We start from the raw sequence: 19515 nt of genomic DNA on the forward strand, positions 1-19515 counted from the left end.
CGGACGATAACTCAAGAACGCTTGGGCCAAGGATCATGAAAGTTGAGAAAGAGGTTAATCATGACCAGCAGATGACCCCTATTGATTTTGAGGTCAGGAGTTCAAAGGTCAAGGTTACAGTGACCCGGAACAGTTAAACCATTTCAGGACGATTGCTTGAGAACCCTTGGGCCTAGGATCATGAAACTTGATAGGGAGATTGATCATGACCAGCAGATAACCCCTGTTGAATTTGAGGTCAATAGGTCAAAGGTCAAGGTCACATTGACCCAGAACATTAGAACTTTTGTTTACAGTGAGCAAATAATTTCTGTTCCTTGTGCGATTACTGAATGCATCAAGAGGGGCATTTCATGTTCTATGAGCTCTTGTTTCTGAGAGATTTAATGGCCAATTTTCGTTGTAAATATATAATAATATTATAAGTGTGTCAGCTGCTGATCTACAACTGCCTCTCTAGGGGAGTAAGTAGAAAAATAAGATTTTGAAGTGGTTCAATTATTTGTAAATTCAATTAATTTATTTTTATGCTTACCTAAGTGTTTGTTTTGTGTTTCTTTATTTACTTGGAACACACATGTCTTGGCGCATACCCATATATTTTGAAAATTAATATATTTTCTTGTCCTAAAGTTTTTGAACAGTATGGTAAATCTAATTATACCCCAAGGTACAAAGTATATGGGGGTTATATTGGACTCAGATGCAGGTCCATCTGGCTGTTGTCACTCTGTCTGTCGATAGTGTTCTGTCTAAACCATTGGGAAGACTATGGTAAAACTAGCTTCAACGCTTTCTGTAACCATTGGGAAGACTTTGGTAAAACTAGCATCATCGCTTTCTATAACCATTGGGAAGACTATGGTAAAACTAGCATCAACGCTTCCTGTAACCATTGGGAAGATTTTGGTAAAACTAGCATCAACGCTTTCTATAACCATTGGGAAGACTATGGTAAAACTAGCATCAACGCTTCCTGTAACCATTGGGAAGACTTTGGTAAAACTAGCATCAACACTTTCTATAACCATTGGGAAGACTATGGTAAAACTAGCATCAACGCTTCCTGTAACCATTGGGAAGACTTTGGTAAAACTAGCATCAACGCTTTCTGTAACCATTGGGAAGACTATGGTAAAACTAGCATCAACGCTTCCTGTAACCATTGGGAAGACTTTGGTAAAACTAGCATCAACGCTTTCTATAACCATTGGGAAGACTTTGGTAAAACTAGCATCAACGCTTTCTATAACCATTGGGAAGACTTTGGTAAAACTAGCATCAACGCTTTCTGTAACCATTGGGAAGACTTTGGTAAAACTAGCTTCAGTTGTGAATGTGCATGTTACGCAGGTCATTAGGTCCATTGTTAAGGTCACAGCTGAAGTCAAAGGTCAAGTAGCTTAATCTTGTGTTCGCTCCATATTGTTTAAACCTTTTAAGATTTAAGATTTTCATTAAAGTAACAGCAATTGCTTTCTTCACCAAGACAGCGTGTAGTCAAGTAGCTACACACAACCAAGGTCACTTCTAAGGTTCAATTTTTCCTGTTTGGTCTATAACTTTTTCATGTATGATCTATAACTTTTGCATGTTTCAAAGGGTATTGCAATTACTTGGCAGAACCATTTAACATAGTGAGACAGGGTGTCACGCAAGACTCCGGCCTCAAAGGTCATGGTGATACTTTCAGGTCAAATATTTTGCTTTTACAAACCTGAAGTATAACAAAGTGACATTAACATAGACACATTACAAGTTTTACAAATAATTTGCAATTAAGGTGTATAGATGCTGCAGGACTTTTGTTTGCAAGCTATATTTTCTGCAGAAGAGAAATTTAAGCACTTTGAAATCTTTTTGATGTGTTTAGAGAGAATAGATACTTAAGGAGATGTGATTTTTCTCTGTATTTTATTAGCTCACCTGTCACATAGTGACAAGGTGAGCTTTTGTGATCACTCTTCGTCCGTCGTCCGTCGTGTGTGCGTCCGTGCGTCAACAATTTCTTGTCTGCACGATAGTGGTTTCATTTATGATTTTATTTAAACCAAACTTACACACAACTTGTATCACCATAAGATCTCAGTTCCTTTCTTGAACTGGCCAGATCCCATTATGGGTTCTAGAGTTATGGCCCCTGAAAGGGCCAAAATCAGCCATTTTGACCTTGTCTGCACAATAGCAGCTTTATTTATGATTTGATTTTTACCAAACTGGCACACAACTTGTATCACCATAAGATCTTGGTTCATTTCTTGAACTGGCCAGATTCCATTATGGGTTCCAGAGTTATGGCCCCTGAAAGGACCAGAATTAGCTATTTTGCCATTGTCTGCACAATAGCAGCTTCATTTATGATTTGAATTTAATCAAACTTGCACAAAACTTGTGTTGCCATAAGATCTCAGTTCCTTTGTTGAACTGGCCAGATCCCATAATGGGTTCCAGAGTTATGGCCCCTGAAAGGGCCAAAATTAGCTATTTTGACCTTGTCTGCACAATAGCAACTTCATTTATGATTTGATTTTAACCAAACTTGCACACAACTTGTATCACCACAAGATCTTGATTCCTTTCTTAAACTGGACAGATTCCATCATGGGTTCCAGAGTTATGGCCCCTTAAATGTCCAAAATTGGCTATTTTGGCTTTTGCAGCCATATAGAGACTTCATTTATGGTTTTATTTGATACAAACTTCCAGAATATCTTCAACAACAATAAATCTTGGATTCCATGACAAATCAGATCCATTCGTAGTTTCCAGAGTTATTTTATATCTGATTACCTCCCCTGATTGTAGTCAAAATGGATTTATATCAGTAAGTACTTACAGGACTTATTTGAAATTTCATTATTGTCATTAGTTGGACCGAGCCAATCAGGGTAGATAACTATGGACTTATTTTATGTCAAATTGCCTCCCTTTATTTTTGAAATTAAAATGGGTATATCTCTGTAACTAATGAAGATACTGATCTGAAATTTCATTAATGTTAACAGATTTATTTGTCAGATCCTTCTTTTGTTAACTTACAATAATTTTCTTTTGAATTACTTCCCTTTTACGTTACTATAAATAGCCTATTTTTAGTAACTTTTTTATTATTGGCCGTAGGGAAAAACTGAGACCACTTTTCTGTGGTACAACATGGATGGTACCTCCAATTTTTAGGTGTATTTTGACATATCTGTACCTTGTAAGAATTTTGTTTTTCTTTTTGGTTAAATTTCTTTCCTTTGTTGTTCCTGTCCTTTGGACTTAGATATTTTTTCTGAGGACCTTCTTGTCCTCAAGTGCAGTGATAACAAGTGAGCGATATAGGGCCATCATGGCCCTCTTGTTTGGTTTAGAAGGAATATTTATGTTTTCTGTTAAGGTCAGTTTCTAGAATTCCTAAAATTTTGGGAGAATTTATTGGTGTCTTAAGGCATTTACTGAAATTGTTTATTGTCACAGTAAGCCTAAGAAACATGTCTTGAAACTTAAACTTTTGCACAAAAGATTTTGCAGTTTCTTTTTTTCGTACTGTAAAGAGAGTATTTTGTCAGAACTTGCTCTAAGTTTTGTTATTAATGATAGACAACAACCTAAAACTTATTGCAGGGTACTTATGGAGGGGACTATAGGAATGCCGTTTGTCCGTCCATCCATCTGTTTGTCCACAAACCTGGATCTTACGAGTTCATAAAACTTGGTTTGTGCATAGACTGGCAATATATAGATTATACGCGTACATGACTTATGCTTGTAGGTCAAAGTTCAAGGTCACTAATGAAGATCAAGTAATTATTGTTTCTGCTCCATAATATGCTATATATACACAAACGGTCCCCATGTCAATGTGTCAACACATGATCTGTGCTTGTCGGTTAAAGGTCAAGGTCACTGTTCAAGGTCAAGTAAGAATTTGTTTCTGATCCATTACTTTAAATTGCATTGAGATTGTTGTAGTACTAGTAACAGAGAAATGTTCTCCATGATGAGACTATGTGTTGCACACAAGACCCATGGTTGTCAGTCAGATGTCAAGGTCACTATTGAAGGTAAAGTAAAATTGTTTTTTTTCACTGGTAGGGGTCTTCTGTATTGCTACTGCAATACTTGGTTGCTTGTTAAGTATTATAAGTTGCATTTATTGTTTATATTTACTAAAATATCTTAAATAAAGGTCCATTTTTAGGGCTTTAATAAATTCCCCACCTGAGGCATAAACAAGGGGTTATTTGGTATGTATATGGATCATTATAAGTTCTTAGTTAAAAATGTATAATGTATTAAGTTGTAAATTAAAATATATATATTGTTTATTATATACCATTCAGCTCATACAAAAAATATGACTGAAATTGTGTACATTTTCTGCAAGTTTCAATGAATATTATGTATAATGTCCTTTCCCTCTGCTATCTATCATTATGAACTCATGTTGTATGCCTTTCCCACATTATAAATTTCTTGGAAACTCCACCATTTTGGAGGCTTAAAATGTCTGGCTTTCTTTGGATACTCCGGAGATCTTTTATATCAAATGGAAGAAAATTTCAGGGTATTATGTTATTATACACTAAGATTTTAATAGGATTTATAGCTGCAAGACATAATGTGAGCACACAAATGACATAAAACATACATTGAGTATGTTTTATAAGCTGGAATCTGCAATTAATTTAGGATAAAAAATAATCCTTAAGATCCATGTTGATGTTGGTCATTGGCCTTTCAGAGAGTCATTCAGTTTAAAATCTGTTTATCCTGATGAAGATTTTTGTGGACTGAAACTAGTGGATAATCTTAAATAAAGTTTAGCATACCAGGGATTGACTGCAGTTCCTGACCCTCCATGTTGTAAAAATCTGTATAGTTAGGTTGTATTTTGCATCAGTTAATGTTGTATGGTGACATAAGAGAAAAAATAAACTTATAAGAGCATCACGGTTCAATTGATATATTGACATGCGTCATTTCATTAAACATACCCTTGTTTTATTGAAAAAATTATTTGCACACTTCTTCTGTAGGTATTATAATAATACATAAAGTCAAGGAGATAAAGATTATATTGATTAGTACTGTTTGTCTGTCTGTCTGACTGTTTGTATGTCACAAAGATTGTCTACGCAACTCCTCAGACATCACCAGGATTTATACCAAACTTTAGAAAAGTGTTAATGGCCAAGCAAGCCTATAGTTGCACATATTGATATAGTCTAGCTGTATGTTCCAGTTCGGTGATATTGGAGTTGTGGCTCTTAATTTGTCATATTTTATGATATTTTGGCCACTTCTGTTATATTATTGGGAGGATTTGTAGCAAACCATACAGGAGTAATTAATGCAATGTCAGCAAGTGCCTTTTCAGTGCTATGACCCTTGATTTGATATATTTTACCGTGTCTGGGCAATTGCTATAATAACACTTAGAAGAATTACACCAAATTTTACAAAAGTGGTCATTGCCAATGTGTTATTTTCCATATCCTTGGCATGTTCCAGTTTGGTGATTTTCATTGGAGTTAAGACCCTTGATCTGACAAATTTTATGATGTTTTGTCCACTTCTCTTAACCTTTAGCCTGCTGTCGGCAAATGACTGCTGTCGGCAAATGATTCTGCCTTTGCGACCAGTGCAGACCAAGATCAGCCTGCACATCCGTGCTGGCGGATCATGGTCTGCACTGTTTGCTAGTCAGTCAGTAAAGTTTCAGTGAACATCCCTTCGAATAATAAATGGTATAGCCCAAACTGAATGATGGACCAGTCCATTTTAGAAATTTAGCAGGGTAAAGGTTAAATACATTATTTGGTAGATTTCCACCACCTTTACAAGAGTTATCAGTGCAAAGTCAAAGGAAGCATATTATGGGCTTGTTCCAGTTCATTGACTTTCAGCAGAGTTGTTGGCCGCTAATTTGTTGCATTTTCCAGTGTTTACACTACTTGATGTATACCATTGGGTTGATTAGTTCAACAATCAGTGTAAAGCATAGTAGTGCATTTCATCAGCATGTCCAAATGTATTGATTTTCAGTAGAGTTATCACCCTTGATTTGTCAAATTCTATGATATCTGTGTTGCTTCTTGTATACCACTGTTAGGAATTCTACAAAAGTGATCAGTGCCAAGTGTTATTTTGTATATTGTCATTATGTTTCAGTTATTTTCACTTAATTTGTTGCATTTAACAATGTCTCTAAGTTAAGTGGTTGGAGATATTCATTTTCTTGGAAAGCAATCTCTAGCTTTAAATGACTTTTTTCATTTGGCATCCAAATTAAAGTTGTCCCCCCTCTAACATCATGAGCAGCTCATACCCAGTGTTCACAAACTTGGTCAGAATGTGTGTGGGCATGATATCTTGACCAAGTTTTGATCGTTCCAGTTGCTCTGGCCCCGTGTTCACAAAACATTTTCAGTCTCAGCTGAGTTTCATAATGAAACTTTATTTGTCATTTATATCTAAATAGCATGATCAAAACTAAATTAGTTAATAACGATTTTCAAACGATTTTTCAGTAATGATGGTCAGTCTCAGTTGGAATTTAACCTTGAAGTTTTAGTAAAATTGATATTAAGATTTCAAACTCAAACTCAGCTGAGACCGAAAAACGTTTTGTTAACACGGGGCCAGGAGTTATAACCTTTGACTTACTTAATCTTTTGGAAGTAGACAGTGTCTGTTCTCCGAAAATTGACAGCTAGTATCTAATGTCCGAAAATTGACATTGTTGTTCGAAAATTGACAGTGTCTGCTATCTAACTTAAGCAGGTCTTTAATCCAGTGTTCACCAAACTTGGTCACAATGTTTATGTGCATAACACTTCCATTAGGCTTGATAGCCAGCTGGATACTCCCATATTAGTCCCCTTTGAGTTATGACTAATGAATTACTTATAAATGCGAACGTTGAAAGTTTAAAGCAATGTTCACGGAATTTAGAATTGATGATTGTAGGTATATCTTGGCCAAGTTTGATAACTAGCTGGATATAGTCTTTGTCACTCCAGGAGTTCTAGCTCTTTAATTAGTCCAAATTGAGACTTATGACAGTATTTTAGAAGTCAAAAGTAATGTGCTTTACTGGCTTACACTGTGACTGTTTGCCACACTTACTGACTTCTTGTAGACTGTTTGCTAGGAGTTTTGAGTATAGAAGTGGGTACTAAAAAGAAATTGTTAGAAGAGGTCTCCTGACATAGCAACCGAAGCTCTTCTAATTGTGTTTGCAAATGAAAAGTTTTTTGTCAACATTAGTGATTTGGTCTTAAGTATTATCTAAAGTTCCATTATAAGCTCTTATCACTTGCAGAAATATATCTAAATGAAATTGCTTTTTGAAGATGCTCAGATTTGCAATTAGCTGTTGGTACCAATCAGGCCATTAATCTTGATAGTATGGAAAGTAGTGTATATCTTCTGGATACATCTATAAACATTAATGAAGTCTTTCAATGTCATGACAGTCAATCAATATTGGAGATATTTCTCAGAAAATTTATTCATAATTTTGTGGAAACAATTTTTCCGAATGATAGGAATTACCATTCGGATCAGATCAGTTGTGTATGATTTGTCAAAAAGAGTTTTAACATGACCTAATGTCGCTTTCAGAGAAAATAGTGCCGTGTGAATTTTCAGTAGATATGTTTTTTGTTGAGGTTAGGGAATATAATAATGTCAAAAAAAGATGAAAATGTAAAAGCAAATTCATTTAAGGAAATGCCAATTACTTTTTAACATGGAGGTTTTGCATTGAAGATTTCCTGTTATAGATGAAGCACAATATGATACTGCATTATTATGGCACTAGATGTATGTTTCATCGTCGATGGGTTTTTCACAATAACAGCTCTTGGAAGGGTCCTGCATGGATGATGGTTATATTAATGGTCACATGCCCTGTGTGTAAAAACTCCGCTGTGGGTGTCAGATTATTTCATGTATAGAAATTGGTGCCTTGGCATCTGAGCTAAAATGTGATGATGTTATTAAATATACCCAGCAGACAAATAAACTGTCTGCATTTAACTAGCTCAGTAGGGAGAAGGCAGATCTATGGATCATTTGGTTGTGAGTTTGTTCCTATGGCAAAACCTAATTGTTCTCCATAATGGTTTAATCCTCCCCCACTGATTCATACGGATATGTTATGGAGACTTTGTCAGTATTTGGGAGAATAGGTTAAAATTGGTATACTAATCGAGGAAATACTTGTAAAGTTAAAGCTTCCAGTTTTCATCTGTATCATATATTATCTACTTTTATTGCGTTTACACTGTCTGTAAATGATAAGTCAACTGCTTGCAACTCTCTGTTGACATCCCTCATGAAATTATTTTTCTGAATATTTCTAATTATGTCTGAATATTCCTGAATTGATGTCTGAACATTTCAGAAAATTTATTTCAATTTGTACTGAATTGTACCAGTTTAAGCAAGTATTCAAAAATGAGCAATTTAAGAAGGAATTTTCAGATAAATTTAGAAAATGTTCAGCAATTATTCAGATATTAAAAAATTCAGACGTATTCAGATTTTTTTTCATGAGGGATGAAATTTTTCCAGTCACCCATTTCTGCCCTATGGCCATTCTGTTGTTGGATTATAATAATATCCTATATTGTCAATGTTTTTGGGAAGAAATCATTTCCATAGATTTCATGGTTAATCAAATCCTAAAATTCAAAAAATTAAATTTCCATTTTCTGTGTAGTTAATTTTACTGCATGATTTGTTGTTGTTTTTGCTGAAACAATGAAAATTTATGCCAATTTTACTGTAGTACCATTCTGTGTTCAGATACTGTTTATTGTTCATACTTGAATCATTTTGTAGCTTTGAATTATGTTTCCATTAATTTTTTCCTGGTCCAGACAGCATTTTATAGACATAAGAAGTGTTTTTATTTTGACATTTATAATCGGTAGTGCTACCTCATGCATCCCACGCATTCACAGTTCAGTCTTGTCTGGAACATGAGAACAGTAAATATTTATGCAAAGAATAAAAAGAGGACTTACGATAATGCAAATTAACCCTTACCCTGCTAAATTTCTATAATGGACTGGTCCATCATTCAATTTGGGCAATACCATTTATCATTCGAAGGGATGTTCACTGAAAAATTACTGACTGAATAGCGAACAGTGCAGACCATGATCAGACTGCACGGATGTGCAGGCTGGTCTTGGTCTGCACTGGTCGCATAGGCATAATCACTTGCCGCCAGCAGGCTAAAGGTTAAGGAACATTTTGGCACCATTCCTGTTATGATGCATCTGCAGGATTGGCAAAATTTGGAAGTTTTTTAAATGAAATTTGAAGTCAGTTTTGAAACAGGATTTTTTCTGTTGATGTAATGCCTATTTTCATACACTACTGACAAGATTGGAGGAGCTCTTAACCTTTAGCCTGCTAAATTTCAATAATGGACCGGTCCATCATTAAATATTGGCATTAACATTTATTTTTCGAGGGGGTTTTCACTGAAAATTTACTGACTGAATAGCGAACAGTGCAGACCATGATCTTGGTCTGCACTGGTTGCTTGTATTTAGGCATAATCAGCAGGCTAAAGGTTAGAGTATTAAGTATATTGTAAAAGTCTTAGCATGCTGTAAATGAAGAGTAAAATACATCTACAGCCTGTTGATTCAGGGTGCCTGCCCATGATGAAATAATGAACAGAGGACACCTTTGGTCTTCATTCACCATCAGAAGCTTGAACATTGCCATATGAACTATGAATGTAGTGTGATGTTAAACCATTAATAAAAATGCCCTGTAGATTATGTTTTCTGCTGGGAATGAAAAAAAGCAAACCTGTGCTTTTGTAACAGACTTAAAGAATCAATAACATGGGGAAGATATTGTTACATTAGTTTGGTTTATACTGTAAATTCATTTCATCTCCATTGTGAAGACAAATAAGGTGAATACCCTGGTGGCCGCTTGCAGTGAAAGAATGAGGAAGGGCACCTAGAGTCTTCCTGCATCATCAAAAGCTGGAAACTCTCCTTTTTACCTATATTTGTGCCATTGTGCGACACATTAACCCCCCTCTCGCCACAAAAAAGAAAAATTCTTGTCTTTGTGATTGTTTGTTGTATCTGCTAATGTTATAACCACATTATTTACATGTCTTGTGTTACTGCATTGTTCACAGAAAATTGTTTCTCTGTGTTGAGGACTTAAGGGGTTTCTAATCAGTTTCAAAGGACTGAATTAATGTAATAGGACAGAAAATCATTTCTTTCTGTCCTTTCAGTATATACAGCACTGTCTTATTTTACATAAGACTGGTATATATAACTAAATGATTTTGTCTTTATGTAAACTTAGTTCAAAAGTGTCTTATTTTTGAGAACTAAATCAAGTTTCTGTATAAGTATGACAGTCACATTATATATATTGTAAGATTTATTAAAAACATCTCTTAAGTGCTTTCCACATGCACAATATTTGCATACCAGTGCAAAATTTTGTCATATTCCAATGCAAAATATGCATTGGTTGTATCTTCATTCCTGTAGTTGGACCTAGTGCCAATCAAATTTGCTCCTTTGCAAATTTTGCACAGGAATACACAGTATATTTTTTGGTCATGCCAACCAACAGTAGAAATAAACCGCCACAATTTATCAAAGCTCCCATATTCAATCAGGTTGATTCCTTTGTAAATATTGAGATAAATCTTCCATATATTGTCATGGAAATGACAGGAAATAGATTGTCTTTTGTCCATTACACATATTATTGCAGCAGTTTGGAATAAACTCTTAGTAGAGAGATATTATATGTATTAATACTCTTACGAACTGACTTGTCTAATGGTGTACAACAGTGTGGTGATGGTTTGTGGGGGTGATGTGTAGCAATGATGATGTGTGGCAATGATACTGTGTGCCAGGTGATGTTGTTTGGGAGTGTTCTGTGGTGATGGTGTGTGGTGATGTTGTGTGGTGATGTCGTGTGGTGATATTGTGTGGCGATGTTTTATGGCGGTGCTATGTGGCAGTTATGCGTTTTTGGCAATACAGATGGTATGTGGCAATGTTGCTATGTCACAGTAATGCTGTATGGCAATGATGATTTGTTGCCGTGCAGATGGTATGTGGCAATGTTGCAGTAATACTACTGTATGGCAATGATGCTTTGTGGAGGTGCAGATGCTATGTGGCAATGTTGCTATGTGACAGTGATGCTATGTTACAATGGTGCTGTATGGCAATAATGCTTTGTGGCAGTGCAGATTGTATGTGGCAATATTGCTATGTGACAATGATGTTGTATGGCAATGATGCTTTGTGGAGGTGCAGATTGTATGTGGCAATATTGCTGTGTGACAGTGATGTTGTATGGCAATGATGCTTTGTGGAGGTGCAGATTGTATGTGGCACTGTTGCAATGATGCTGTATGGCAATGATGCTTTGTGGCAGTGCAGATGGAATGTGGCATTGTTGCTATGTTGCAATGATGCTGCATGGCATTATGATGCTTTGTGGCAGTGCAGATGGAATGTGGCAATGTTGCTATGTAGCAGTAATACTGTCTGGCAATGATACTTTGTTGCAGTGCAGAATGCTATGTGGCAGTGTTGCTATGTTGCAGTGATGCTGTACGGCAATTATGCTTTGTAGTGATGCAGATGATATGCTTTGTAGTGATGCAGATGATATGTGGCAGGGTTGCTATGTTGCAGTGATGCTGTTTGGCTATGATACTTTGTGGCGGTGCAGTTGCTATGTGGTAATTTAACGTTGCTATATGAGAGTGATGCTGTATGGTTAAAATGTTGCTTTGTGGCGGTGCAGAATTGTTATATGGCAACGTTGCTATGTGAGAGTGATGCTTTGTGGCAATGTTACTATGTGAGAATGATGCTTTGTGGCAATGTTACTATGTGAGAGTGATGCTTTGTGGCAATGTTACTATGTGCAATGTTACTATGTGAGAATGCTTTGTAGTGATGCAGTGTTCTATTGAGTGATGCAGTATATGTGGCAGTGTTCTATGTGCAGAGAGATGCTTTGTGGCTATGATTACTTGTGGCGGCGTTGCTATGTGGTAATTTACTGCTATGTGAGATGATGCTGTTGGTTAAATGTTACTTATGGTGAGAATTGATCTATTGGCAACGTTACTATGTGAGAGTGATGCTTTGTGGCAATGTACTATGTGAGATGATGCTTTGTGGCAATGTTACTATGTGAGAGTGATGCTTTGTGGCAATGTTACTATGTGAGAGTGATGCTTTGTGGCAATGTTACTATGTGAGAGTGATGCTTTGTGGCAATGTTACTATGTGAGAGTGATGCTTTGTGGCAATGTTACTATGTGAGAGCGATACTTTGTGGCAATGCTACTATGTGAGAGCGATGCTTTGTGGCAATATTACTATGTGAGAGTGATGCTTTGTGGCGATGTTACTATGTGAGAGTGATGCTTTGTGGCAGTGTTACTACAGTACAATCGCGGTCCTACGAAAGCCAAGGGACCGGCCGTTTTCGCATTTTCGTTCGAGCGCAGCATAGGAAATTTCGCTATACAGCATCTTAATATTTACACATTGTAACCCGTGATATCTAAATATGTGATTTTCGTATCAGAGTACATGTATACCAATTTTATATGTACTTCTGGGTTTTCTACAGATCTTATTCCAATCTGAGCTCAGATGGTATCGTGAATGTAAAACGTGTTGTTTTTTTCTTCAATTTTTATTCACTGTACATGAAATATATACAAGGTACATTATTGCACGAGAAAAAAATCGCAATTGCATATACCGTTTCAGCTACCCTTCGCTGAATTTTTCGGAATAATAAAACGACAGTTTACAGACGATCAGGACTTAAATATTTTTTTATCTTCTTTATGCAGTGAATGTTTGAGGCGTATAGATATCAAAGCAAGTGTGACTGGTATGCCATCGATCTGATAGTTATAGGAGAAAAAAACTACTAACTTGTGTCATAGTGTACAGCGTTTGTTTCGAATTTAATTACTAAGTTTTCTCACTTTAATTACTGTTTACACCCAGCTAATTGATAGTGACATTTTCCACTCTAAAGCGTTTTTCACGCCATTATGGAAGGTGTGAAAACTTAGACGATACAGGTATTCGTAAAATCGCAACTAAAACAAGTTGAAAACAGGCTTAAAAGGCATAACAAAACATTCGTAGGAGCGCATTTTTCGAGAAATTGCATTTTCGTAAAACCGCGACTTGTAACATATAAATAAGAAGGAAAGCAGCCGGGACCACAACACATTTTCGTAGTATACCGGTATTTCGTTAAATTGCGATTCGTAGCACCGCGAATGCACTGTATGTGAGAGTGATGCTTTGTGGCAATGTTACTATGTGAGAATGATGCTTTGTGGCAATGTTACTATGTGAGAATGATGCTTTGTGGCAATGTTACTATGTGAGAATGATGCTTTGTGGCAATGTTACTATGTGAGAGTAATGCTTTGTGGCAATGTTACTATGTGAGAATGATGCTTTGTGGCAATGTTACTATGTGAGAGTAATGCTTTGTAGCAATGTTACTATGTGAGAGTGATGCTTTGTGGCAATGTTACTATGTGAGAGTAATGCTTTGTGGCAATGTTACTATGTGCAATGTTACTATGTGAGAGTGATGCTTTGTGGCAATGTTACTATGTGAGAGTAATGCTTTGTGGCAATGTTACTATGTGCAATGTTACTATGTGAGAGCGATGCTTTGTGGCAATGTTACTATGTGAGAGCGATGCTTTGTGGCAATGTTACTATGTGAGAGTGATGCTTTGTGGCAATGTTACTATGTGCAATGTTACTATGTGAGAGCGATGCTTTGTGGCAATGTTACTATGTGAGAGCGTTGCTTTGTGGCAATGTTACTATGTGAGAGCGATGCTTTGTGGCAATGTTACTATGTGAGAGCAATGCTTTGTGGCAATGTTACTATGTGAGAGTGATGCTTTGTGGCAATGTTACTATGTGAGAACTATGTGAGAATGATGCTTTGTGGCAATGTTACTATGTGAGAGTGATGCTTGTGGCACTGTTACTATGTGAGAGTGATGCTTTGTGGCAATGTTACTATGTGAGAGTAATGCTTTGTGGCAATGTTACTATGTGAGAGTGATGCTTGTGGCACTGTTACTATGTGAGAGTGATGCTTGTGGCAATGTTACTATGTGAGAGTAATGCTTTGTGGCAATGTTACTATGTGAGAATGATGCTTTGTGGTGGTGCAGAGACAGATGATTGTTTTGTTACATTGATAGCATTCTTCTTCTCTTGGAGCTTTCTGTGTCTGCTTGTTTTTGACTGTTTAATTTTGATTTCAGAATGACATTTTGACTGCTTTTTCTGTAGACTTTTTCTGTTAGCTGTTCTTTCTTTTACATGGAAAAGAAGATCTATGTTATGCAAAAGAATCAGTTTGCTTAAAATGCTCCAAAAGTACTTTCCCTCCCCTATAAAAAATGAACCAGAAAATGAAATCAAAATCTGGGGCTTTAAGTTATAGTGTACATAGTTGAATAGAAACTAGATTGAATCACTAATTAGAGTTCATTATATATTGGAAGAAAAGCAATCGTTTTGTTGTATGATACACTGTGTTGCCACAACAGGCTTTAAAACCGTGACATATTGGTTAAGCCTCCTTTTGCTGTATCCACCAGACCATCTGACTCGTGTTTGTTATGTTGATACAAGTTAACTTCTTATACATTGTTAGTACCACATTATTTATAAGTTCTGTCACTGCAGTATTCACAGAGAATTCTTCTTCTGTATCTAAAGGGATTTCTAATCAGCTTAAAAGGACTGAATTAATGTAATTGGACAGAAAATCATTTCTCTCTGTCCTTCCAATATACACAACTGACTTTGTCTTTTCATCAGGGATTATTTGAGCCACACCATGAGAAAACCAACATATTGCATTTGCGACCAGCATGGATCCAGACCAGCCTGCGCATCCGCGCAGTCTGGTCAGGATCCATACTGTTCACTAACAGTCTCTCTTATTGCAGTAGGCTTTGAAAGCAAACAGCATAGATCTTGACCAGACTGAGCGGGTGCGCATGCTGGTCGCAAATGCAATATTTTGGTTTTCTCATGGTGCGGCTCATTTTTCATTGTATTACTATCATTATTAAGGCTTCAGATATAAAATAAAACCTGTTATATAAATGTCTTTTTATCTTTGAGAATTGCATTTATCAGTGTTGCTTATTAAATGATTTTGTCTTATTTTTTTATGGGAGTATTACAGTAACATTAAGTCAATGTCAGAGAAAATTCAGATTCATCAAAGCTCCCATGTTCAATCAGGCTGATTCTTGTAACTTTTGTTTGTAAATACTGAGATAAATCATCCATATATTACCATGGAAATGACAGGAAATGGATAGTTTTTTGTCCATGCTATTAATGCTGCAGCTTGGGTTCTTGTAGCAAGATAATGATGTATAATATTCTCTAGAATTGACTTTTGCTACCTTGCTGTCAGATCTGCTGTGTGTTACACAGAGAATTGGGCTGTCTCACATCACTGTATAATTTGAACTGTTTGACAAGAATTTATACCAAGACTGTAGGAAGAAAAATCTGAAAGGGTGTCATAGGGGCATACAGCCCTGTTGAGCTGTAGTTCATGAACTGATGAGCATTCATGAACTGTTCATGAACTGTTCATGAACATTCGTGAACAATGCGATGAATGTTCCTCAAAAAGTTTGTGAACTGTTCACGAACCAAAAGTTCATGAATTGTTCATGAAACTATTCCTGAAAAAGTTCACCAACTGTCTGTGAACCTAAAGTTCAAGAATTATTCATGAACTGGTTCTTAAAAAATTTCACCTTTGGTGCATGATTTTAAGTTCACGAATTATAAGTTCAGTAATCAAACAAGTGACTTCATTCAGAACTCCAGTGCAGTATTTGATTTTATTTCAGTTATGCTGATGGTTCATGAACCTGAAGTTCATACACTGTTCATGAACTTCAAATTAATGAATTGATCAATCAAGTCTGAAATTCATAAAATTCATAAAACAGGATCCGTTTACTTGTAAAAGCTTCTAATATTTACAGCTGAAGGCTAATACCAGAGTTACTGATAACATACATATGACTAGGAATGTTACTACATGTATTTTGTATTTTATGTTGTCTGCAATTTGTACAAAATTTTGATTAATATTTATCCTACTACAGTAAAGAATGGTTTAAAAGGAACATGAGTATACTGAATATCAAATAAGTAATTATGGTGTTGTCATAAATTGTTCATTTTAAAAATATAAAATCCTTTTAAAATGTCACATGTTTTCACGACCCTGAAACAAAGCTAGTATCTAATCTGAATGTCAATCTTGAGATTAAAGTAAATTAGACCGTCTAGCAACTGAATTTTGGATAAAATTTCACTTAGGATTTTGTTGTTTTTTCCGCATTTTTATATTTTGGAATTTAAAGACCTTTTTCAGTGTCGTATGAGGGCGTAATAATTTTTAAATGCAAAATTGACACAATCAGATGTCCTTGGGATTTAATCACAGGTTTAAACAGTGCAAAGTGTTCTCAAGTCACTGACCTGAGAAAGCCTGCTTTTCTCAGACAGGCTTTATCAGGCAGTTGCTTTAGTAACGTCACTATTGTCAAAATCACTGTTTCTAATTCAGCTGGGTTCATCAACTTTCCATTTATCTTGTTACTTTCAGTTCATGGTTCATGAACTATGGTTCATCAACTTGATGAATAGTTGATGCCGCAAAAAGTCCCATTTGTAGTTGATGAACTGTTCATGAATAGTTCACGAATAGTTCAAGAATTATTCATGAACTGTTCGTCAAGTTCGCGAATTTCTGGTTCATCAAATTCATGAACCTATCAATTCATGAACTTTGATGAACACATCCAGTTCATGAATTTGATGAACCAGTCCAGTTCATGAACTTGATGAACCACGCCCAGTTCATGAATTTTTGATGCCGTAAAAAGTACCATTTGTAGTTCACAAACTTTCATGAACTATTCGTGAACTGTTCATGAACAAAGTTCTGGAATAGTTCAAGGATTATTCATGAACTGTTCATGAATTTCTCAACAGGGAGGGTTTTTTCTAGCTAATTTGGGAACATAGCCTATACCCCTAGAATTGGGAATTTTGACGCGTAAATGTTCCAAATTGGGAAATACTTAGTCCCATAGGATATAGTAAGGATGTGTGTAAGCACTTTCTCATACAATTGTTTCACATTGTAGAACATCTTTAACATTCTTCCATTACGAAATTGCCCATAACTTGGTCAATTTTTGTGCAATTTTGATGAATTTTTTTTTCAGAATGTAGATTGGGAATTTTTGCATTAATTTTGGGAAAAATACATACTTTTTGGTATATAACGGCTATAAAAACGGCCGGAATAAAAAACTGGCATACAGCTGTTGTTTCATACAGTCACTCTTCTTTTAAATAGCACCTTTTAACAGAGAAAACCTGGTTCTTAAGATCACTAATTATTTCTGTTTCTAAACACTAACCTAAATTTAAAGACCAGCTGTGCATGTAGTCTGCATTGTGGCTTCCCCACTGGTCTTTTATGTATAGTTATCTCTCCCCCATAGGTTGGGGAGACATATTGTTTTTGCCTTCGCCATCTGGCACGTTCTGCTTCTCTGCACAAAATAGAAAAATCTTGTCCGGCTTTCACAGGTCAAACTGCTGGCTGGATTTAGATGAAACTACACAGGAGTGATCAGTACCAACCCTTGTTGTGCATATTGCTGGCACATTCTGCCTCGCTGCACAAAATGACCACCAGAGCTAAAAATAGAAAAATCTTGTCCAGCTTTCACAGATCAAACTGCTGGACAGATTTCAACGAAACTTCACAGTTTCTAGTTTGGACTGTATGTGTTTGGTACTGCTATATTATTTGCAATGAAATAGCATTTCCCTGCACATACAATTATTCATTCATTGATGGTCATTTGTGTCAATGCTTCTTTTACAACAAGAGCAACAACTACATTTTACCGTAGGATCTGAATATCCATATATTTTTGCAGCTACCCTCAAACTCCCTGGAAGGTGCTTGTTGTGCCAGTCAGGTATTTTCCCATATAATTGCGAGGGTAAGGGTAATACCACAAACCATTTTTAGCAGAAATTTGCAACAAAACCGTTTTAGAGATTAGTTTATATTGCTGGTGGTCCTTGCAAAGATAATGGCAAAATTTAACAATCTAATCATTGCAGAATGTTTTGATTTGTGTTATATGGCTTGTTGTTTGGACAAATTGGAAACAGTTACGATTGTTATATACTGGAATAATATTGATTTGCAGTGCACACCCAATTACCTGAAGAATCTTGGGTAATATTTCAATTAACTTCCAACTGCTGTCTTCCTGAAACCTTGCTGAGTTTATTAAATAGATGCAGTAGCAATCTTTTTGTTGTTGTTATTTTTGCATGCATTCCCATGGCTTTCTCATCCTTTGGAAATAAATGAATGAGCCGCGATATGAGAAAACCAACATAGTGCATTTGCGACAAGCATGGATCCAGACCAGTCTGCGTGTCTACGCAGTCTGGTCAGGATCCATGCTGTTGGCTTTCAACGCCTATTGCAATTAGGAAAACTATTAGCGAACAGGATGGATCCTGACCAGACTGCTCGGATGCGCAGGCTGGTCTGTTTCCATGCTGGTCGCAAACACACTATGTTGGTTTTTCTCATGGCGCGGCTCAAATATATTTTTGCCATGATTGCTCAGTCTAAATTTTGCAAACATTTTAGTTACATTAATGTTAAATATTTATAATTTCAGCCCACTTGATGTCCAAGGTCACCTGGTCAGTAGTGGCGGAGATGCGAAAAAAGGTCGCCGAAAAGCTCCAAAATCGTTTGCGTTTGACCACTGCTTTTGGTCCATGGATAAAGACAACCCAAAATTTCATGGTGAGATATGTTTATATGTTATAAATAATAAAAAAATTAAGTAACCTCTGTGCAGGAAGTAGATAAGTGCATGGAAATTCAGAAGTATGTTTCCAGATTGCGCTGAGTTAAAATTAAAGACAATCGTGTCAACCCGAAATTGTGGTCTTCTTTTTCAACAGTTGCAATAGTTTTGGGCTGAGAGTAAATATTTAGCTCACCTGAACTTTGTCGGGGTGAGCTATTAGTATAGGTGGATGGTCTGTCGTCGTGTGCCAACACTTTTACTTAAACATCTTCTACTCTGAAATAATTTGTCAGAATTACACAAAACTTAAGCTGTAATATCTTGGCATTGACCTCTCAAATTTGTTCAAACGGTTTCACTTGGCCCTTTTTTTAGGGGCTGATTTAGCTAAAAATATAACATACTTTAAACAACTTCTTTTCATGAACCAGTTGATAGATCTTGACCAAGCTTGGTCCCTAGCTTCCTTGAATGGCCCTCTCTCTAGATTTTACAAATGTTTCCGCCTGGCCCTACACGACTGAAAATGG

General features: G+C 36.2%; 1 protein-coding gene across 1 annotated transcript in view; it reads left to right on the forward strand.

Annotated features, from left to right (window-relative positions):
• LOC123543332 (kinesin-like protein KIF13B) overlaps window positions 1–19515 on the forward strand; it is a 253779-nt gene that overhangs the window by 56084 nt on the left and 178180 nt on the right. The window contains exon 3 of the mRNA XM_053525922.1: window positions 18848–18978. Within this exon, the coding sequence (XP_053381897.1) occupies window positions 18848–18978 (131 nt within the window). The remainder of the gene's footprint in view (window positions 1–18847; window positions 18979–19515) is intronic.

The sequence above is a fragment of the Mercenaria mercenaria genome, chromosome 16 (assembly GCF_021730395.1).
Source record: "Mercenaria mercenaria strain notata chromosome 16, MADL_Memer_1, whole genome shotgun sequence".
In the NCBI taxonomy this organism is placed as follows: Eukaryota; Metazoa; Mollusca; class Bivalvia; order Venerida; family Veneridae; genus Mercenaria; species Mercenaria mercenaria.